At 43.4% G+C, this 23,226-nt stretch overlaps 1 protein-coding gene across 1 annotated transcript in view; it reads right to left on the bottom strand.

Moving 5' to 3' along the window:
• Window positions 1-13,081: 13,081 nt before the first annotated feature.
• Window positions 13,082-23,226, bottom strand: part of glceb (glucuronic acid epimerase b) — a 142,990-nt gene continuing 132,845 nt past the window's right edge. Inside the window, exons 5-6 of the mRNA XM_079555112.1 lie at window positions 20,243-20,535; window positions 13,082-13,971 (exon numbers count right to left, since the gene is read on the bottom strand). Coding sequence (XP_079411238.1) covers window positions 13,243-13,971; window positions 20,243-20,535 — 1,022 coding nt within the window. The 3' untranslated portion in view covers window positions 13,082-13,242. The remainder of the gene's footprint in view (window positions 13,972-20,242; window positions 20,536-23,226) is intronic.

The following is a 23,226-nucleotide window of genomic DNA, read 5'->3' on the forward strand; positions in this document are numbered from 1 at the left end:
TGGATTTTACCTGGCCCCGCCCCCTGCCCTGTGTCTGCAGTCCTGAATGTGGAGTTTACCTGGCCCCGCCCCCTGCCCCTCCCTCCCCTGTGCCTGCAGTCCTGAATGTGTTTACCTGGCCCCGCCCCCTGCCCCTCCCTCCCCTGTGTCTGCAGTCCTGAATGTGGAGTTTACCTGGCCCCGCCCCCTGCCCCTCCCTCCCCTGTGTCTGCAGTCCTGAATGTGGATTTTACCTGGCCCCGCCCCCTGCCCCTCCCCCTCTGACTCACCTCCAAAGACTTTCCCTAATGTGAAACGAGCTGTTGAAGATTAAACGCCGAGACAAAAGGCGGCGAAAGAACCTGCGGAACCGTCACATTAACGACACCACGAGGAGGTTCTTACAGCTGCAGGAAGGAAATATTCACTAAAATATTTACTGTTTACTGTACTGCAGAAAACAGAACAATGACCAGTGGAGCATCTGCATGTTTACATCAGGTTCATCTCCAAGGTCAGGAAATGTGAGGAAAATGGGGGAAAAAATGTTAAAAAAAAAAAAAAAAAAAGAGAGAAAAAATTGAGAAAAAATGTGTAAAAAAGTTGGGGGGAAATGGGGAATTTTTTAAATTAAAAGTAGCCAAAAATAAGAAAAAAAGAAAAATTGGGGGAAAAATTGGGGAGAAAATGAGCAAAATAGGGGAAAAAAAATCATTTACTTTGGGGGAAATTGGGTGAAATGGTGTCAAAAAATAAGAAAAAAAAAATTGGGAAAAATTGGGAATAAATTGGGAACAAAATTGTGGGGAAATGGGAAAATAAAAAATCTTAGATGATATGGTTGTATTGGTCATTATTAAACAAAATTCGAGCGATCGCTGTTGTTGTTTTCAGTCTTGGCTGATGTTTTGGTGGATGCTCGGCTGATGTTTTGGTGGATGCTCGGCTGATGTTTTGGTGGATGCTCGGCTGATGTTTTGGTGGATGCTCGGCTGATGTTTTGGTGGATGGTCGGCTGATGTTTTGGTGGATGCTCGGCTGATGTTTTGGTGAATGCTCGGCTGATGTTTTGGTGGATGCTCGGCTGATGTTTTGGTGGATGCTCGGCTGATGTTTTGGTGGATGCTCGGCTGATGTTTTGGTGGATGCTCGGCTGATGTTTTGGTGAACGGTCGGCTGATGTTTTGGTGAACGCTCGGCTGATGTTTTGGTGGATGGTCGGCTGATGTTTTGGTGGATGCTCGGCTGATGTTTTGGTGGATGCTCGGCTGATGTTTTGGTGAACGCTCGGCTGATGTTTTGGTGGATGCTCGGCTGATGTTTTGGTGGATGGTCGGCTGATGTTTTGGTGGATGGTCGGCTGATGTTTTGGTGGATGGTCGGCTGATGTTTTGGTGGATGCTCGGCTGATGTTTTGGTGAATGGTCGGCTGATGTTTTGGTGGATGGTCGGCTGATGTTTTGGTGGATGCTCGGCTGATGTTTTGGTGGATGCTCGGCTGATGTTTTGGTGGATGCTCGGCTGATGTTTTGGTGAATGGTCGGCTGATGTTTTGGTGGATGGTCGGCTGATGTTTTGGTGGATGCTCGGCTGATGTTTTGGTGGATGGTCGGCTGATGTTTTGGTGGATGCTCGGCTGATGTTTTGGTGGACGGTCGGCTGATGTTTTGGTGGGTGCTCGGCTGATGTTTTGGTGGATGCTCGGCTGATGTTTTGGTGGACGGTCGGCTGATGTTTTGGTGGGTGCTCGGCTGATGTTTTGGTGAATGGTCGGCTGATGTTTTGGTGGATGCTCGGCTGATGTTTTGGTGGATGCTCGGCTGATGTTTTGGTGGATGCTCGGCTGATGTTTTGGTGAATGCTCGGCTGATGCCTCCAGGCGTCGAACACAAATGATCTGTTCCAGCTCAAAAGAAGCCGAGCCCCGTTTATGGACATTGTTTTTGCCGATCACAGGATTTTAATAACATTTTTATCAAATATGAAAATGTAAAATGCCGACGCGATCGCTCGTGTTATGCTTCTCAAAAATGATCGACAAAGACAATTATTATTGTTTCAGGTAAATGTTTGATGAAACATGAATAAAAGGAAAGAATAATAAAAAGTTTGTAACGGGACAGTTTGGAGTTTTTCATTAATTAACGATAACAAATAACACATGATCCTGTATTTAACACGTTCAACTCTCCACTATTTTCCATCTCAAACCTGAGGAAAGTATTTTTTTATTCCGTCTGGTACTTTGTGTCTGAGTCTGGAGTCCCACAGTCCCTGAACGCACCTCCACAGCTGACCAGCAGAGGGCAGCACTTCAGAGTAAATGCCTCCCACAGATCAGCTTTACCTTAAACTCCCCCTAAAGCAAAGGGACGTCGCCATAGCAACACATGTGAACACATGATCCTCTGCATCATCATAGTGTTTAGTTTTCATCATGATCTCTGATCTGTTTCAGTCTGTGCCCTGAAGAACACGCGTGTGCCCTGAAGAACACGCGTGTGCCCTGAAGAACACGCGTGTGCCCTGAAGAACACGCGTGTGCCCTGAAGAACACGCGTGTGGTCGGAGCACATGGTTACTGTGAGTCTCTCAGTCGCTCAGATCAGCTTCTCCCTCTCGTGTTTCAGATGTTCTACAAGATCAAAGACTTTGTATTTACAAAGTGTGTTTCCTGAAGTCTCAGACTCAGGCGAGGGGGAAGTGTCTTGCCCAAGGACACAGTGATGTCATGCACTGGGATTGGAACCGGTGACCTTTCGGCTTCACCGTCAGGGCCGCCTCGTGGTCAGATGCAAATGAGCTGCGACAAGACGGTGATAAAAACAAAACAGCAGGAAAATATAAAAGAAAAACAGTTTAATGAATAATGACATTATTATGACTTAATTTATTACATTTGTGAACGATCAGCAAATCACACCCACAGAGGAGGAGCAGGAGAATGAGGAGGAGGAGAATGAGGAGGCGGCACTGGAGCTGATGTTACTGTGAGTGCAAACAGCAGAGAGCAGGTTAACACCGGCCCCCCACCCAACCCAACCCCCCCCCCCCCGGCTGTAACCGCTCTGACTCCCTCCCTCCCTCACAAACCCCAAACTCAGTCTGCCGTCACCGCAGTCACTTCATCTGAGGCTCAGGTCATCACCGCTGACGCCTCCGGGGGGCGCTCTAACCTCATCAGGGCCAAACACAGACCTTTGATTCACCTGCTGATGTCACGTGGTGGGGCTTCAACGCCTTTCACCAGACTCTTTCAGCGCTCAAATGGCCCTCACCAAGCAGGTCTGAAGCACAAATGAAGTCAAAGACAGAAGAACCTGCAGGATCGGCTCAAGTCCAGTGAAATGAGCGGGATTCTGGACCAGGAGAGGAACGATCTGCTCTCATTCAAATCTCATTCAAATCACAAACACAACAATCTGACGTACTGTCCCTTTAATAAAGTGAAGTTTGAAAGACGAGACGAGCCGCTTTAAGAAAATGCTCTTTATTTGACATTTGAAAAAGCCTCTGAAAGCACAAAGATAGAAACCGCTCTGTCGCTGTATAAAGTCGGGGGGGTTTGCGGGTTGTGCTTGTCGCAGTCTGTCGCCCCCCCCTCCCCCCCTCACACACAGTAAACAGTTATTGCATAACGCCCGCGTGCCCTCGGGCCAAACGCGGACTCCGTCGGAGAGAAGAGAGACCTCGGAAATGTGACACAGTGAACAGAGATATAGCAGCGCCTACGGGTCCGTCTGAGGGGGGGCCGGGCACTGCGGGGGGGCGTTACCACGGAAACCACGGGGGTCCGGTCGGTCTGATCTGGAGTCTGATCGGCTGATCCGTGTTTTTGTCGGGGCAGAACAGAGCGACGGGGAGCAGGATGTGGAACGTTTAAAGGAACAGGCCACGGTTCTTCTTCCCTGAGATTAGACGAGTTGATGCGGACCCGTCTGGTCTTCACTCGTGCGCTCAGTCAACATGTTGTTAGCGTTTAGCCTCGGCTCCTCTACGGGGGGACGTTAGAGGCGACAAAGCTCTTCCACGTAAAGTGAAGATATCACTGCGCGGACGTCGAAGTGCTCCTGAGGTGTCCCTACGCCTTAAAATATAGTTCCCTTTTAATCCGCTTAGAAAATGTTATTAGACTTGGATGGTGTCACTGTATTTAAATATGGAAACGTGGAAGAGCTCAGTCGCCTCTAACTTCACCCCGTTTGGCTCCATAGAGGAGAGGAGGAGAGGCTTTAGTCTTTAGGCGCGTTCATGTGACTGGGGAGTTCGTTGTCCCGAGATGGGACGTAGCTGAACGATGTCCACCTGTGACTTTGAGAAAGCCTTCATGCTTTTATAACGTCGCGACTTGATTACTGTAACTCTGTGGACACTGGTCTTGGCCAGCGTTCAATCCGTCGCCTCCAGGGGGCGCTAAACGCAGCCGCTCGTCTCCTCACAGGGACCAGAAGGCGACAGCGCATCCCCCCTGTGTTAGCCGCTCAGCATGTGTATTACAGGATAAGGTTGTTGTCTTTAAATGTCTCCATGGCGATGCTCCTCTGGCTTTGTCTGAGCCTCTGGTATGTCCCGCCCCTGCTCGGGCTCTGAGATCTGCTGATCAGCTGCTTTTAGAGGCTCCTCGCTCCAGGTATGTGACCAAACGGGACAGGGCTTTCTCTGTTGAACGACCTGCCTCTCCACCTCAGAGCTGCTCAGACACTGGACCAGTTTAAATCATTGCTTAAGACACACTTTTATGCAAAAGCTTTTAACCCTGTCTAGCACAGACCTAAATACCTGGCCAAAATCTGAGCTGTTAGTGCTTTGCTGTTTTGTTTATTATTATTATATATTTTTTTTTCTGTACTGTAGAGCTTTTGTTAAGCACTTTGGTCAACAACAGTTGTTTTAAATGTGCTATATAAATACATTTGGAGGATTTTCATCAATAAAACTGCACTCTTTTGTATTATGACTTCATTTCTCTGAAAAATGCTTCATTTTCACCTAACCCTTAGTTATATCGTATCGAGATCGGGAACGAATATTGAGATATGAAATTTTGTCCATATCGTTCAGCCATAATGTGGGGATTTTGACATTAAATAAAAACGCTCTGATTAGCGCTTTAGCTAAGCTAATCATTTAAATGTGTTGATATTTCTTTTAAAACTGGCAAGCTAATGTTTAGCTTTTGAGATGCTAACAAGTAAATAAACTTTTTGCTAACGTTGATGTCGGGCCTTTCACTCAGGATGACGAGGGCTCACACGAAACTCAAGAAAGTTTAACTAAAGGTTCAGGTTAGACGATAAAAGATCAGCTGATTTCATCGTCAGGTGCGGAGGTTGGGAAGCTCGCTTTGATTCGAGCTTCAAAGTCGGTTTCCCCAGTTGAGCAAACGTTCCCCAACCGAGGACCTCATGAAGGCACCATGTCCGTGACTGAGCGCACGCATGAAGACCAGGCAGGTCCACATCAACTCGTCTAAGCTCAGGTAAGAACAGATCTGAGTCTGGAAAACCGTGGCCTGTTCCTTTAAACCCGCAGCACATGAGGAGCAACAGGGAGAACACGGAGCTGCCCTCCTCCCTCTCCTCGTGAACGATCAGTCTGATGAAGGCGTTTGGACCGGGGGGGGGGGGAACACACGGAGCTTCAGCGCAGGCTCCGCCTCCACCAACATTTAAAGGACATTTGTGCCTTTATTCAGAGTCGTATATTTGTCTTTACTGAATGAACCCAGTCCAGTGGACGACGCCCCGCCGGTGCCCAGCCCTGATTCTACCAGAAAGAAGAGCTTTGTGCTTTAGTCTGAGCTGACAAACCCTCGCCGGGACCAATCCGAGATGAACCAAAGTAAAAACAAAAAAGAAAGGATGAAACAAACAGCTCAGTGTGAGTAAAACCTCCGGGACATTCACGACAACATTTCTGTAGAACCGTCGCTAAGGCTGATCTGAGCAGAACCGTGGACGTATAAACAACTGGATCACACTGAACACTTAATAAACACACAAATAATACTTTAGATTTGAAGTACCTTTACTCTCGCTCGATTAAAGAAATATTTACGTGAGCAGTTGAGAGTAAATCACAAAAGTTACAGAAGCTTCATTCCCAAACATCAGAACATTCTTCAGGATATTCTAGGTTTTAGAAATGCAAAATGTCCGACTAAAGCAGGGGCAGGCACGTTTGCTCGGTGGAGGCAGATTTTCTTTATTGTAAATAGTCTAAAGGCCAAATCTGACCAAAAAATCCAAAATTAAAGCACCACTTTCTACCAGTGCCAGTGCTGTGCCTAATATATGACCTCAATGGTTTTCTGTTTGGACAGTATTTCTCACATTTTTTCAGTGCTTAACCCCCTGGCTTAACCTCTTAACTCCCGCCTGAACCGAGAGCATTTTCTCCAGTTCAGCTTTGCCCAAATCCCGTAGTAAGTGTAACGCCTCATTTGAAAGCTAAGATCTACAAAACTCATCTAAATGGATCTTTTTCCTCACGTCATCAGATTTTTTTCCCATCATTTTTGGGGGGTTTTTGAACTAATTTTTTTAGTCAATTTTCAACTTTTTTGTCAAATAGTACATTATTTGGCACTTTTGTCCTTTTGTTGTCAAACCTTTGTCCATTTTTTGTCAAATTTGTGTCACATTTGGCACATTTTTGACGCTTTATCACCATTTTTGTTTTTGTCATTTTTTAGTCATTTTTTGTAAAAAAAAAAAGTGACATTTTTACCAATTTTTCATCATTTTTTCACAATTTTTTGTCAATTTTTTGTCATTTTTTGTAACATTTTTTGTGACATTTTTGCCAATTTTTCAAAATTTTTTGTAAATATTTTTGTACATTTTTTGTGACATTTTTGCCACTTTTTCATCATTTTTGTCGATTTTTCGTCAAACTTTTGTCAATTTTTAGTCAAATTTGGCACATTTTTGCCACTTTTTCATCATTTTTTCACAATTTTTTGTCAAGTTTTTGTCATTTTTTTGTAACATTTTTTGTGACATTTTTGCCAATTTTTCACAATTTTCTCACAATTTTTTGTAAATTTTTAGTCATTTTTTTGTAAATTATTTTTGACGTTTTTGTCACTTTTTCATAATTTTTTCCATAATTTTTTGTCAATTTTTCGTCAATTTTTTGTCCGTTTTTTGTCTAAGTTTTCTCACTTTTTTGTCACATCTTCATCATTGTTTTTGTCTCAGTTCTGTTGCTATTTTCTCACCTTTTTCCCAGAAGCTTTTGGATTGGGGTAAAGCCAAACTGGAGAAAATGTGCTCGTTCAGGTGGGAGTTAAGGGGTTAAACTGAACACATTTTCTCCAATTTGACCTTCCCCAAATCTAAAAAGCTTCTTTCAAAAAAAGAATCAAAAGAGTGACACAAAAAGCCCCAAAATCTGAAAAAAAGTGATGAAAAAGACGACAAAAAACAAAACAAAAATGCAACAAACAAAAAAAAAGACAAAAAAAGTGACAAAAAAAGTAAATCAAAAATCAGTTTTAGGCTGTAAGCTCCAGTCGAGAAGCTTTTAGACCCCTGGACTAAAGAAAAGACAAAGATGATCCGGTTTCAGAGACACGTCCACGGCCGCTCAGTCTTTACATCGAAGCACAGATTCTGAAACAAACGATTCATTCACTTTGATCCAAGTTACACTTTCTAAAATATGACAACATTTGACTCAGACTTTGGTAAACTTCAGAAAACAAACACAAACTCGGAATTATGAGCAAAACAAACACGTGTCCCTTTTCAGTCAGGGCTGCTCCGATACCGATGTTTACGCCGATACTTTCACCGATACAGCAATGTTTTATGTGTAGGGGGAGTAAACTGGATTATATTTGTCCGCGACGCTCTTCAGAAGATGGAGAAAGGCTGTTGTGGAGCGGAGGGAGCTGTGCAGGAGGAAGAGGAAGGAGGAGGAGCTGACCAGTGCAGGACACCACGCTCTGAAACACGGACAAACCCAGCTACTGATTACTCCTTAAACAGTGACTTAGTTTCTTTACTGATTACTTGGTTTATAAAGTAACTAAGATTAGTGAGTTTAGTGTGGGGTTTATTATAGTGAGATTAATCTACTGTAGTGTGTGTGTCTGACCACTAGAGGGCGCTGCATCACTCATACTGACAACAAACCAATGCACTTCTCATAATGACCAGGCCGAGTCTGACCCAATGGCCGCTGGCTGCCCTGCTTTTTGACCACAAACGTGGGGGCCGCCATTGCTCAGCTGTTGCTGTAGTACCTCCATATCGCCGCTAGGCCCCCATTGAAAAGCATTGGACTTTAGACACGTTAAAAACTACTTTAAAGCCTGGTTTCAATGTTTTCAACACTAGACAAGGCTGATCTTCCTCTTGAGATAACGCTGGGTTAATCACAATATATGAAACCAGGCTGGTTTTCGTAATATGAATTTTTGAAATCTCGTACTTAATGAGGCTCGGACTGTTAGCATTGGAGCAGCGCGAGCTACACGTCACGCAAGGGCCGAGTCTACGGTGAAAATCCCGCCCGTATGTCCTTTTTAGGAACATGCTTCGTCAGAGCTGGGGAGGGGGAGCCTGTAAATCCGCCATGAATTGCCCCACGGCCGTGGTCATTCTGGTAAACGGGGAGGAGTGAGCATAAGACGTCCATTTTTTTTTACAGTCTATGGTCTGACCTCAGATCCTCACACTGACAGTGACCGCCTCCTCCTGCATCTGCTCTCTGCCGCCCCCTGCTGGTGGGACTCACAGGCTGTGTCCGAAAGTCCACACTATTCCTTATATAGTGACTATATAGTGACTATATAGTGACTATATAGTGACTATATAGTGACTATATAGTGACTATATAGTGACTATATAGTGGTCACATGTTGTAGGGGTGTCCGAATGTCCAGAGAGAAAAAAGTAGTGCACTCAAAATTTCCCACAATGCATTGTGAAAAGCAGTGAGCATCGATGGTCACTACACGGGTCAATATAGACCACAATGCACTGGGAGAGTCGGAGAAGAGCCTGACAGAGACAGGAACTAAACGTGTTTGCGTTTCTCACGAATATAAACGGTTACGGTGAAAAGATGCTAGCGTTAGCCGCTAACCTTTAGCTCGAGCTAAAAGACCGATAACTTCCTGTCGAATAATCCTGACCATTCATGTAAAATCCCTGTTAAATATAAAGTATCTGACTCGTATTTATAAATAAATATTTCACCGTCTCTGAGTTTAGCGACTTTTAGCAGATGTAGCCACGAGAGACGTCACGCAGAGAGAGAGTCGTGGCTTCTGTCCGAATCACCAACAGGATCAGTGACTATATAGTGCGGCCTATATAGTGAATGAGGGGTCAGGGACGAGTGTGGACATTCGGACACAGCCTGAGTAAGTTTGCCTGAGCCGAGCTGCCACTCTACATGTTCTCAGGGTGATGTCGTGAAGTCAGCAAAGAGTTTCCAGCGAGCCTTAATACTGTCATGTTTATCCGGCACTGAAGACTTCTGTCAGTCTTACGACGCAAAAAGAAGAAAAAACACATTTGTACAAAGGAAAATGACTAAAAAGTAACTTTAATCTGATTACTGGTTAGGAAATGTAAAAAGTAGTCAGATTAAAGTAGTGAGTTACCGGCACCACTGCTCTCGACAAACACCTGAACACAATTCATCTGCAGGAGCTACAACTCTGAAGATCAGATCTGTGTAACCTCTTTGATGGCTTCATTTAGTCATCATTAACACAGTCTTTACTGGCCTCAGTGAGGCTCTTATCGGTGTCGGAACAGCCCCCTGCCACCCCCCCCCTCCCTCGTTAAAGAGTCTGATGTAAAGGGTCTTTAGTCGGAACATTCCCCGTTGTTCAAGTCAAACCAAGATCCAACTCAGGAAGAAAAACAATGATAGAAACCACCGCAAAAAATCACTACAGCGTAACACAGACACGGTGGAAATGCTACGAGTCCCGTCTGAGACACGCCCGAGACACGTCCGAGACACGCCCGAGACACGTCAGGTCCCACTGGGAAAAAACGACCTGTGGAGATGAGGAGGAACTGGATGAAACGAGACCTTTTTTCTGTTCAGTGGAGCAGATTCAGCCGTGATTGTTCACTATTTTCTTCACAATCCCCCAATTTTCATTTTTTTTCCAAAACATTATGCCACTTTTCTTTTAACACATTGAGTGCCAATTACATAACTAGACACTCTAATGCTATGGTTCCCAAAGTGGTGGTCGGGGACCCCTCGGGGGTCGCCTTGGGTGGGGGTCCCCAAATGATTTCAAGATTAAACAAAAAGAAAAATGCTACTGTTTTAGTACCTTTTTTAGTGTAAACCAGCCTGAAATATGTTCACTTGATTATAACATGTTTTACTTCCCTAAAGCAGCGTAAGAGGCAATAACTTTATACAATGGGGGTCCTGAGTTGTTTATGTGTCAATTTTGGGGTCCCAGCCAAAAAAGTTTGAGAACCTCTGCTCAGGCTGTTTGAATGCACATGTATGTGGTCGTTGAAAACTGACTTGAAACTGAGATATTTAAGCAATTGCCTCTTCACATAATGTTAGTGTCAGAGGAGAGAGGAGAGAGAGGAGGAGAGAAGGAGAGAGGAGAGAGAGGAGGAGAGAGGAAGAGGAGAGGGGAGAGGAGGAGGAGGAGAGAGAAGGAGAGAGGAGGAGAGAGGAGGAGAGAGGAAGAGGAGAGGAGGAGGAGGAGGAGGAGAGAAGGAGAGAGGAGAGAGAGGAGGAGAGAGGAAGAGGAGAAGAGAGGAGGAGGAGAGGAGGAAAGAGGCGGAGAGAAGAGGAGAGAGGAGAGAGAGGAGGAAGAGGGGAGGGGAGAGGAGGAGGAGAGGAGAGAGGAAGAAAGAGGTGGAGAGAAGAGGAGAGAGGAGAGAAGAGGAGAGATGAGGGGAGAAGGAGAGGAGAGAGGAGGAGGACAGAGGAGAGGAGTGTTTCATAAAACATGCAATATCTCAGTTTTTGGAAAAAAATCTGTGATTTTGTTCAAAACTAGCCTCTGTTTAGCTTAGATTTCTCAGGAACCGAGACACGTAGAATTAAACTGTTTTCACCTACGGAGAGCTTAGAGTCTCGTCTTTCAAACGAGCCACAGCCTGTGTCCATAACTGTATCATAGAATACACTCTGGTGCTACAAATATCATGAAAAATGGTCTGGATAGTTGGCGCTCTACAGCTAAACCCCCAAAACAGCGCCGCCTCAATGTGTTAATAATGTCCCCCCATTTCCCCCTTATTTTCTTCCCAATCTTCTATTCATCTTCCAAACAGCCATTTCGATATTATCTTGTCGATATATCGCCAGCTCCAACATCGACACGTACTTAAAGAGCACGTGTTTCTGTTTTAAGTTGGTTTCATTGGCATCACGTGTCTCATGATCGTTTACACGGCGGATTTTTGTGAGTCAATGTCAAAGTGAACAATCTTCCTCCCAATCTGCTCCACGCATGAATTTAAAACATGTCAAAGGTTTATTTTTTTTTGGCAACATTCTCCCTCTATTATAATTTATCTCTTATTTACACTTTGTTTCATTAATCTATGTAAATATCGTATTCACTGGTAAAAAATACAATCTGACCGATGACGATGAACAAAGAGGAAATGAAGACGATGAAACCGAGACGTCTCTTTCACTGCAGGAAAAACTCGCTTTGTTTTTCTCTCCTCAGCTTTCAAATGGAAACAGAGTAATCGTCTAATCTACTCAATAAACTCTTTCACTGAACTTTCTTCTACAGTTTTACACGAGAACCAACCGAACCTTAAACTTTTCCTTTTCCAGATGCGTTTGTTGATCTCTTTAACCTCTTAAGCCCCGCCTTAACCGAGCACATTCTCCCCTGTTCGGCTTTAAACAAATCTTAAAGCAGAACTGAGTAACTCCTGCCCCTAGAGGCCGTAAGCGCCACTGCAGGTGTCGTACATGTTGTGTTTTTTTTTACTCGTTAATTGTCCGTGAGAGTAAATATTACGCTGAACTCATGGCTGTAAATACTGTTTAAGTGGTGCTAGCCCGCAGTTAGCTTAGCCCGTTAGCCTGTTAGCTTCTTCTTCGTGATTCTATTAGTGTGTATTGACTGTCGCGTATCATGGTTTTATTATGAATTTAATATTAGAAATGGCCAAGTATCAGATCCATTAGGGAGGCACCGATACCACTTTTTCTAAAACCGATACGAGTACTTTGATTTAAGTACTTGTCGATACCGCACACAGATACGAGTACAAGGCATTTTCTTCAAGACTTTCTGTGAATAGACGGTTTATAGACTGACTATTTCACAACATATTGGTTTGTAAATAGATAATTTACTCATTTACATTTCCTTGAGTAAAGTCGGCGACACTTTTAAGAGAAGTTATATCAGAATTGAACAGATGGCATTTTTTTTTTTTTTTTTCATTCAATATTATCTCTTTTCTCCTGTACTTCAGCTCCGTGTGGATTTTCTCCTGTGTTTATAGTAACTTATCCAGAATCTTCAGCATTTTCATTGTTTTGCTGCAGCTCATTTTGGCTCAATATAAACATGCTGTATCTCTTTATTCTAGTTTTTCAGATGAATAAACCCCTGGGCAGGAAACAAACTGTTAGCCGCGGCTAGTTAACATCATTAGCCTGTATGTTGTAAACCCTGCAGACATTTAGCTCTGGTTAAATCCAGCTCAGACTCTGGTTTAGGGAGTGTCGTCTGTAATAAAGTCAGCTCTATGTGGAATATTGGATTTACACTAAACTATTCTCCAGTTTGTTGTTATTTTCTCCCCTCAGTGGAGCTGCTCCTGTAGGAGGGCCGGACACACGGCAGGAGGTATCGGGACCTTGTTAATGAGTACAAGCGTGTGGTATTGGCCCGATACCCGACACTGGTATCGGTGCATCCCTAATTTTTCAATGCTTTTTTTTTGTCCTGTTTTTGTTGATGGTTTTGGCTCAGTTTCAGCACCGTTCTTAATCACTTTTATGCCGCTTGTTTTGCTGCATTTTTGTCGCCATTTTGAAGCTTTTTTGCAGAAGCTTTTTGATTTGAGTAAAGTCTTGGAGAAACCGTGCCGGGTTAAGGCGGGGGTTCAGAGTGAACAGCTTATGGACTTATTTTACTGGTTACTTATTTGACTAAGAAACTCCTGGCCCCCCTGCAGTGTCGGGCGTGGCCCCGGCCCGCGCTCAGTGACCCGTGTCGGGCTGCGGCGCCCTCCTCGCCCTGGCTAACGCGCCCCCGTCCCGCTGACAGGAGGACAGTCTTTAGTTGTGCTTGGCGCGGACTCCCTTCAGGTAGCCCTTCCAGCGCCGCACCACGTCCTTGAAGACGGGCGCGTTGTCCACGGAGCCCAGCAGCTGCAGCTGGTTGATGTGCGTGGTGTGGTAGTCCCAGCGCGCCAGGTTGGGGGCGGTGCCTAAGATGAAGTGTCTCAGGTCGTAGATGCTGCCCGAGCCCGTGTCGAACAGCGGCAGCATGGCCTTCAGGGACTCCATGCCTCGGCTGAAGAGCGTGGCCGCCTCGCCGCCGCGCTCGCCCGCCGTCTCCGTCACGTCGTACAGCCCCAGCAGCGAGTAGATGAAGCCGTTGAGCACGAAGGAGCTCGGGGTGGTGGGGTACTCCTCATACCAGTCGTACTTGTTCATGAACACCGCCTTGACGCCGTGCTGCGCCGACGGCACTTTGTACGGCCCCGCGGCCTTGAGCGCGGCGTTCAGGTAGGCCTGGTCTTTGGTCAGGAGGTAGGCCCGCACCAGGGTGGACATGGCCTGCCCCTGGGCCATGGCGGAGTACCAGCCGGGCTCCAGCGCCCGGAAGCCCTCGCCCAGCTTCCGGGTCACCATGATGGGCCAGCCGCCGCGCTCGTCCTGGTTCCTCAGTAACCAGTCGCTGGCGGCGAAGAACGCGGCCATGTGCGCCGTGGTGGAGATGGTGACGTTATCCACGGAGCCTCGGCCGCGGAGCAGCAGGCGAACCACCCGCCTGGGCATGATCTGCGGGAGACAGACACCTTTAGGGCGGAGCTACAGAGAACAGTCACAGAGAAGAGTCTAGGTTCCTAGTTCAGGAGTTCAGGAGTGTAGGAGTGTAGGAGTGTAGGAGTGTAGGAGTGTAGGAGTGTAGGAGTGTAGGAGTGGAGTCTAGGAGTCTAGGAGTCTAGGAGTCTAGGAGTCTAGGAGTCTAGGAGTCTAGGAGTCTAGGAGTCTAGGAGTCTAGGAGTCTAGGAGTCTAGGAGTCTAGGAGTCTAGGAGTCTAGGAGTCTTGGAGTCTTGGAGTCTTGGAGTCTTGGAGTCTTGGAGTCTAGGAGTCTAGGAGTCTAGGAGTCTAGGAGTCTAGGAGTCTAGGAGTCTAGGAGTCTAGGAGTCTTGGAGTCTTGGAGTCTTGGAGTCTTGGAGTCTTGGAGTCTTGGAGTTCAGGAGTCTAGGAGTCTAGGAGTCTAGGAGTCTAGGAGTCTAGGAGTCTAGGAGTCTAGGAGTCTAGGAGTCTAGGAGTCTAGGAGTCTAGGAGTCTAGGAGTCTAGGAGTCTAGGAGTCTTGGAGTCTTGGAGTCTTGGAGTCTTGGAGTCTTGGAGTCTTGGAGTCTTGGAGTCTTGGAGTCTTGGAGTCTAGGAGTCTAGGAGTCTAGGAGTCTAGGAGTCTAGGAGTCTAGGAGTCTAGGAGTCTTGGAGTCTAGGAGTCTAGGAGTCTAGGAGTCTAGGAGTCTAGGAGTCTAGGAGTCTAGGAGTCTTGGAGTCTTGGAGTCTTGGAGTCTTGGAGTGTAGGAGTGTAGGAGTTCAGGAGTCTAGGAGTGTAGGAGTGTAGGAGTGTAGGAGTGTAGGAGTGTAGGAGTTCAGGAGTTCAGGAGTGCAGGAGTCTAGGAGTTTAGGAGTTTAGGAGTTTAGGAGTCTAGGAGTTTAGGAGTTTAGGAGTTTAGGAGTCTAGGAGTGTAGGAGTGTAGGAGTGTAGGAGTGTAGGAGTGTAGGAGTGTAGGAGTGTAGGAGTTCAGGAGTGCAGGAGTCTAGGAGTCTAGGAGTCTAGGAGTCTAGGAGTGTAGGAGTTCAGGAGTCTAGGAGTCTAGGAGTCTAGGAGTCTAGGAGTCTAGGAGTCTAGGAGTCTAGGAGTCTAGGAGTCTAGGAGTCTAGGAGTCTAGGAGTCTAGGAGTCTAGGAGTCTTGGAGTCTTGGAGTCTTGGAGTCTTGGAGTCTTGGAGTCTTGGAGTCTTGGAGTCTAGGAGTCTAGGAGTCTAGGAGTCTAGGAGTCTAGGAGTCTTGGAGTCTTGGAGTCTTGGGCTGGTTCCGAAACGAGCAGATTGCTAAGAGCTCTTACGCCAAACCGGATGTGCGTCAGCGTCCGCCATGGCAAGTTGCCTCCGAATTGGTAAGTCAGTTAGGAAGTAGTTAGGAAAAGGAGCCTTGATGCTAACTATCATGGCCACTTTAGCATAGGGACCTCTGATGCTAACTAACCAGTGATTAGGAGCTATGTGCCATCCCACAAGCCACTGCGCCAAAAAACCCCACCCCCCTCGCCCCCACCCTCGAGTGATTCATGCGCAACCACTGTTGATTGACAGGAGCACATTTAATAATAAAAATAAAAATAATTAAAAATTAAGATTCTGCACAAGCCAAACTTTATAAAAGTGATAAATCCATGTTGTCGTGCCCACAGCTCAGTCACATGTCAGTGTTAAAGAGGAAACTCAGGAAACAGATTAAATGCTTTTGTTTTCATTTAGTAGAAACTTAAGCCACATGGATCATTTGCATAATGTAGCTTTATGAAACAGCTGTTGAAATAAAATAACACTAAAGGGAAATGTTTGGATCATTTGGATTTATTTTTTTCCTTAAATGTCTTTGTTTGGACACTATGTTGTTGTTGGACACTGTACACTAGGGGGCGACATGCACTTTTGTTTGGCTTGCACTCCACCAATAACTTTAAAGAAGAAGAAAAGCAGCTGTTGGTGATGTCACTTCCCTTTCCCCTGTTTAAGGACGGACGGATTGTTCAAATGCTGCTGATGCTCTAGTTCACTAACTGCCTAGAGGTCTAACAGTTGACCCCGTGAAAGGTTAAGGAGTTAGTTGCTAGTGTTAGTGCTTAGAGGCTACAATTTGATGGTTTCGGATTGAGCCCGGGAGTCTTGGAGTCTAGGAGTCTAGGAGTGTAGGAGTGTAGGAGTGTAGGAGTGTAGGAGTGTAGGAGTGTAGGAGTGTAGGAGTTCAGGAGTGCAGGAGTCTAGGAGTCTAGGAGTTTAGGAGTTTAGGAGTCTAGGAGTCTAGGAGTTTAGGAGTTTAGGAGTTTAGGAGTCTAGGAGTCTAGGAGTGTAGGAGTGTAGGAGTGTAGGAGTGTAGGAGTGTAGGAGTTCAGGAGTTCAGGAGTGCAGGAGTCTAGGAGTCTAGGAGTCTAGGAGTTTAGGAGTTTAGGAGTTTAGGAGTTTAGGAGTTTAGGAGTTTAGGAGTTTAGGAGTTTAGGAGTTTAGGAGTTCAGGAGTTCAGGAGTTCCTGCTCCATCTCTCACCACAGACACAACAATCTCTGAACTTACCCCACACACAGTGGTCTGAAAAAGTATCTGTACCCCTTTAACTTTTGGACATTTTGCCGCGCTATGGTCCACAAACATAAATATATTGTGTTGAAATTATGTGAAATTAAATGCATACATGATTTTGAACATTTAAAAAAAGATTAGATGGAGAGCACTTGTGAACCGCAGTTGGATTCAGGTCTGGACTTTGACTTGGCATTTCAAACTCATGGATATTTATTGTTTACAACCGTTCCATTGTTGCCCTGGCTTTATGTTTAGGGTCGTCGTCTCGCTGGAAGGTGAACCTCCGCCAGAATGAGCAAAATGCACTGATTCGTCCAATATGAAACAACGTGGAGATAATCCTTCGCCAAAATGAAAGACCAAAATGAGCGGCACCGAGCGGCTCCTCATCGCTGCTTCTGGGCATTTATTTGTCGAGTTTTTCAACTAAATTGTGCGCAAATAATTGGGTCGTCGCACGTTAATTTTTAAGACCAGTTTACCATGGATTTAAGACCAAATAGGCAGAATTTTAGACTTTTTAAGGCTTTTTCAGACCCCGCGGATACCCTGTTAATAGAAAAGCAGTGAGCCTAAACAAGGGCCCGACTGATATGGATTTTTGGGGTCTGGGGAGGTTGGCCTAACAGTAGGGCTGTGCAATTAATCGAAATTCGATTACGATTTCGATTACAACAGTAAACGATTACAAAATTAGCATAATCGCAAAAAATCGATTATCATTTTTTTTTCCAATTTTTTCTTCTTCAAATTTTTTAATTTTTGTCACTTTTTTGCTGGATTTTTGTCTTTTTTTTAATGGATTTTTGTCTTTTTTTTTGCTGGATTTTTGTCTTTTTTCTGCTGGATTTTTGTCTTTTTAATGGATTTTTGTCATTTTTTTATGGATTTTTGTTTTTTTTCTGCTGGATTTTTGTCACTTTTTTGCTGGATTTTTGTCACTTTTTTACTGGATTTTTGTCTTTTTTGCTGGATTTTTGTCTTTTTTTGATGGATTTTTTTCTTTTTTTTAATGGATTTTTGTCTTTTTTTTGATGGATTTTTGTCACTTTTTTTGCTGGATTTTTGTCACTTTTTTACTGGATTTTTGTCTTTTTTGCTGGATTTTTTTCTTTTTTTTACTGGATTTTTGTCTTTTTTGCTGGATTTTTTTCTAGGAGTCTAGGAGTCTAGGAGTCTAGGAGTCTTGGAGTCTTGGAGTCTTGGAGTCTTGGAGTCTTGGAGTCTTGGAGTCTTGGAGTCTTGGAGTCTTGGAGTCTAGGAGTCTAGGAGTCTAGGAGTCTAGGAGTCTAGGAGTCTAGGAGTCTAGGAGTCTAGGAGTCTAGGAGTCTTGGAGTCTTGGAGTCTTGGAGTCTTGGAGTCTTGGAGTCTAGGAGTCTAGGAGTCTAGGAGTGTAGGAGTGTAGGAGTGTAGGAGTGTAGGAGTTCAGGAGTGCAGGAGTCTAGGAGTCTAGGAGTCTAGGAGTTTAGGAGTTTAGGAGTCTAGGAGTCTAGGAGTCTAGGAGTTTAGGAGTCTAGGAGTGTAGGAGTGTAGGAGTGTAGGAGTGTAGGAGTGTAGGAGTTCAGGAGTTCAGGAGTGCAGGAGTCTAGGAGTCTAGGAGTCTAGGAGTTTAGGAGTTTAGGAGTTTAGGAGTTTAGGAGTTTAGGAGTTTAGGAGTTCAGGAGTTCCTGCTCCATCTCTCACCACAGACACAACAATCTCTGAACTTACCCCACACACAGTGGTCTGAAAAAGTATCTGTACCCCTTTAACTTTTGGACATTTTGCCGCGCTATGGTCCACAAACATAAATATATTGTGTTGAAATTATGTGAAATTAAATGCATACATGATTTTGAACATTTAAAAAAAGATTAGATGGAGAGCACTTGTGAACCGCAGTTGGATTCAGGTCTGGACTTTGACTTGGCATTTCAAACTCATGGATATTTATTGTTTACAACCGTTCCATTGTTGCCCTGGCTTTATGTTTAGGGTCGTCGTCTCGCTGGAAGGTGAACCTCCGCCAGAATAAGCAAAATGCACTGATACGTCCAATATGAAACAACGTGGAGATAATCCTTCGCCAAAATGAAAGACCAAAATGAGCGGCTCCGAGCGGCTCCTCATCGCCGCTTCTGTGCATTTATTTGTCGACTTTTTCAACTAAATTGTGCGCAAATAATTGGGTCGTCGCGCGTTAATTTTTAAGACCAGTTTACCAGGGATTTAAGACCAAATAGGCCGAATTTTAGATTTTTTAAGGCTTTTTAAGACCCCGCGGATACCCTGTTAATAGAAAAGCAGTGAGCCCAAGCAAGGGCCCGACTGATATGGATTTTTGGGGTCTGGGGAGGTTGGCCTAACAGTAGGGCTGTGCAATTAATCAAAATTCGATTACGATTTCGATTACAACAGTAAACGATTACAAAATTAGCATAATCGCAAAAAATCGATTATAATTTTTTTTTCCAATTTTTTTTCTTCACATTTTTTAATTTTTGTCACTTTTTTGCTGGATTTTTGTCTTTTTTTTAATGGATTTTTGTCATTTTTTTTATGGATTTTTGTTTTTTTTCTGCTGGATTTTTGTAATTTTTTTGCTGGATTTTTGTCACTTTTTTACTGGATTTTTGTCTTTTTTTGCTGGATTTTTGTCTTTTTTTTTAATGGATTTTTGTCATTTTTTTTATGGATTTTTGTCTTTTTTCTGCTGGATTTTTGTAATTTTTTTGCTGGATTTTTGTCACTTTTTTACTGGATTTTTGTCTTTTTTTGCTGGATTTTTGTCTTTTTTTGCTGGATTTTTGTCTTTTTTTACTGGATTTTTGTCTTTTTTTGCTGGATTTTTGTAATTTTTTTGCTGGATTTTTGTCTTTTTTTACTGAATTTTTGTCTTTTTTTGCTGGATTTTTGTAATTTTTTTGCTGGATTTTTGTCTTTTTTTTTACTGGATTTTTGTATTTTTTTTGCTGGATTTTTGTCTTTTTTTTACTGGATTTTTGTCATTTTTTTGCTGGATTTTTGTCATTTTTTTGCTGGATTTTTGTAATTTTTTTGCTGGATTTTTGTCTTTTTTTGCTGGATTTTTGTAATTTTTTTGCTGGATTTTTGTAATTTTTTGCTGGATTTTTGTATTTTTTTTGCTGGATTTTTGTATTTTTTTTGCTGGATTTTTGTCTTTTTCTGCTGGACTTTTGTCATTTTTTTGCTGGATTTTTGTAATTTTTTTGCTGGATTTTTGTGATTTTTTGCTGGATTTTTGTCTTTTTTTTGCTGGATTTTTGTATTTTTTTTGCTGGATTTTTGTCTTTTTTTTGCTGGATTTTTGTATTTTTTTTGCTGGACTTTTGTCATTTTTCTGCTGGACTTTTGTCATTTTTTTGCTGGATTTTTGTAATTTTTTTGCTGGATTTTTGTAATTTTTTGCTGGATTTTTGTCACTTTTTTTTATTGGATTTTTGTCTTTTTTAGCTGGATTTTTGTAATTTTTTTGCTGGATTTTTGTCTTTCTTTTAATGGATTTTTGTCACTTTTTTGCTGGATTTTTTTTAAAGGCAACAAATAATCGTTTGAATAATCGTGATTTCAATTATGACAAAAATAATCGTGATTATTATTTTTTCAATAATCGAGCAGCCCTACCTAACAGATTTATCTGAGGAGCGAGGCCATGTTCAGAGAGTTCACACTTGGATATCAGAAACATTTCCTTGACCCTCAGTGACCGCCCGTGTGTGACAGACCTTGGTGGCCTTCACGGCCTTGGTGTTGGACAGGCCCACGCCCTTGCGCAGGTCGGTGAGCAGGTCTCTGGTCAGGGTGCTCCAGGACGTGCGGGGCCCGATGCCGTAGGTGATGTCCCGCTCCCTGAAGGCGATGAGCTGGTTGTTGGTCACGTAGTGGATGGTGAAGGGGGGGCCCTTCTCTGTGGTCTCCAGCACCACGGACAGGCTGCCGTTGGAGCTGAACTTCAGGTCCAGGCTGAGGATGAAGTCTTTGGAGTTCCCCAGCGGCAGAGACACGCCTTCAGACGACTCTGTGGGAGACACGCACAGGTCAGCGTTTAATAAGCACCGCTGGAGCTTCAAGACCCGACTGGAGCTGCACCATGAGAGACAAACATCACAGGATTCACCGCCTTCAACTTTAGTTTAGTGTAGTTTATTTGAGCAACAGATGCATACAGGTATAGTATACATATAACATACAGAACTTTTCACAATATAAGAGGTATTAGTGCTGCTCAAAGGGAGTAGGAAGAAGTTAGTTATAACTTATAAGGCCCTACCCCTCCTTTCAGACTTGCACAACTTAAACTACTGCTCACGGCACAATCATTTTTAATGTATATTTAGGCTTTAACCATGAGATCTATGCTGCAAATCCAGACTGAGGAATTGCCTTAGTAGCGAATTAAATCAACAAACGGCTCCTCTTAGCAAATCCCAGACAGTAAAGTCGTTAGTTCATGACGTTCTTGTGTTGCTCTTGCATAAGGTTGAAGGTGCACATTCTGGACATCACATAATAAATCCGGATTCATAACACAATTCTCATTATCGGATCAAAATAACAAAGACAATTCATAGTTCAGGAACAGATGATTCATTACAAGAGTTTTGCAGACTTTTCCAGTATTTGCTTTCTGTACATTATTTTAAATTGTACTACAGTTAAATGCATTTTTTAATCCTCTTCTAATGAGTTCCAGAGGTCGACTCCACTTGGTGTAACAGACAGACTTTTTTGTGTTGTGCGGGAATATTTTTTCTTAAGATTCATTTTCCTTCTGAGGTTCTAACCCCCATCACGGTCTGAAAACATGATTTGAATGTTTAGGGAGTAAACTGTTTTTGGCTTTGAAGACAACGAGGGCGACTGCACAAATAGTGGGTTGGTGTGCTCCCTATATCCGACTTTGTGGATAATTCGTAAGGCCTTCTTTTGTAATTTATATAAAACATCTGTATTGCTTTCCGGAGATTTCCACGCAGTAGGTCAGGTAAGGTAGTATAAGAGAACTGTATGTAATGACTGCTTATTTCATTTCATTTCATTTTTTTATTTGAGCAGCTGAGTATTTAGCAGATGACATGACAAAACAAACAAACAAACTAACAGGTAAGCTGCCCAAAAGGAGTAGGCAGAAGCAAGGTGCGTGTACACGCCTACCCCCGTCCAAATTGACATAGTTTAAGGTAAACATTTACAGTTAGTTACCATAGTAACGTTTCGAAAGCATGTCAACTAAACGTGCATCCGGTACCTTATCATGAACATACATACGATATTGTTGAGAAAAAAATAAATAAATAAATAAATAAATGTATATGCTCATATATACATGTATGTAGTCCATTTAAGCACATATCGTGTACATATACATGTTTATATATGTATACAGCAATATAAATATTAATGTACATAGCCCTTCAGAGAACATTGTTATTATGATTATTATTATTTTTATTTTTCATATTGTCTTTTTCCATCTTTCTCACCTCTTGAATATCGTTTAGCTCTCATTTCCAGCGTATTGATGCAGTAAATCCTGCTTGAACCTAACTTTGAATTGCTCAAAGGAAGGACTACTCTTCATTTCCTGATCCAGGTCGTTCCATAGATCAACTCCACACCGTGAGATAAACATTTGCTTTACTGTAGTACGGACGTATTGCTTGGTGAAAGTATTTGTACGTCTAAGATTGTATTTAACTTTGTTTTTGCAAAACATCAGTTGGACATTTGTTGGAAGCATATTGTGGGAACAATATGCAGTAACACAAATACCATGCACACATCCACACACACACATCCACACACACACATACACACACACACACACACATTCACAGGCGCACATCCATACCCATACCAACATAAAATAATTCCAAAAGTAGTAAACAATCAGAACTAACAATGACAGAAAAAATAAAAAAAATGAAAATAATAATAAATCCATCAAGACAAAAAAAGGTAGCCAAGGAATAAATCCATTAACCATTAATATACATAATAGATAATATAGATAAAGGTTGACAAAAAAAGATCATATAAATAAATAAAGTAATAATAACCAAAAAAGAATTAAAAAACAAACAAACAATTATTTTACCTTTTAAAATCTCCATTGGTTTATTATTGCTGCAAATCCCAAAATGCATAGCGGTATGACATCACGATCCTGAACTATTAGCCCCCGCTTTAGCTCAGATAATGACATCACATTCTAGAACGTGAACGTAACCGATGGTTACCCTGTCAGAATCGGTAACTTTGCCATCCCACATTCCATTGATGACATCATAGACGCATATGTCAGAGTTTTGTGTTAGCGCTTCCAGAAACTTTGTCATTCTGCATCTTCACGTCGAGCTGATCGCACACAAAATGGTACTGAGCAAATCTTTCAAAATGAAATCCTGGGATGAGTATACGGAGGAGGACAATGTCCGTGTCTATGACCCGGCATTTGACCTGGAGGCAGTACTATACCCCCCAACACCAACAGGGGGTGTAGATGAGGAGGAGACCCGGCTGGCGTCTCCGAATCATGCCCCGGTCCAGACTATACCATCGTCTGAGGCCCCCACTATACCAGAGGGCGCTGAGGAGGAGGAGGAGACCCGGCTGGCGTCTCCAAATCCTGCCTCAAACCAGACTACACCATCGTCTGAGGCCCCCATTACACCAGGGGGCGCTGAGGAGGAGGAGGAGACCCGGCTGG

The sequence above is a fragment of the Gobius niger genome (assembly GCF_951799975.1).
Source record: "Gobius niger genome assembly, chromosome: 4".
Lineage (NCBI taxonomy): Eukaryota > Metazoa > Chordata > Actinopteri > Gobiiformes > Gobiidae > Gobius > Gobius niger.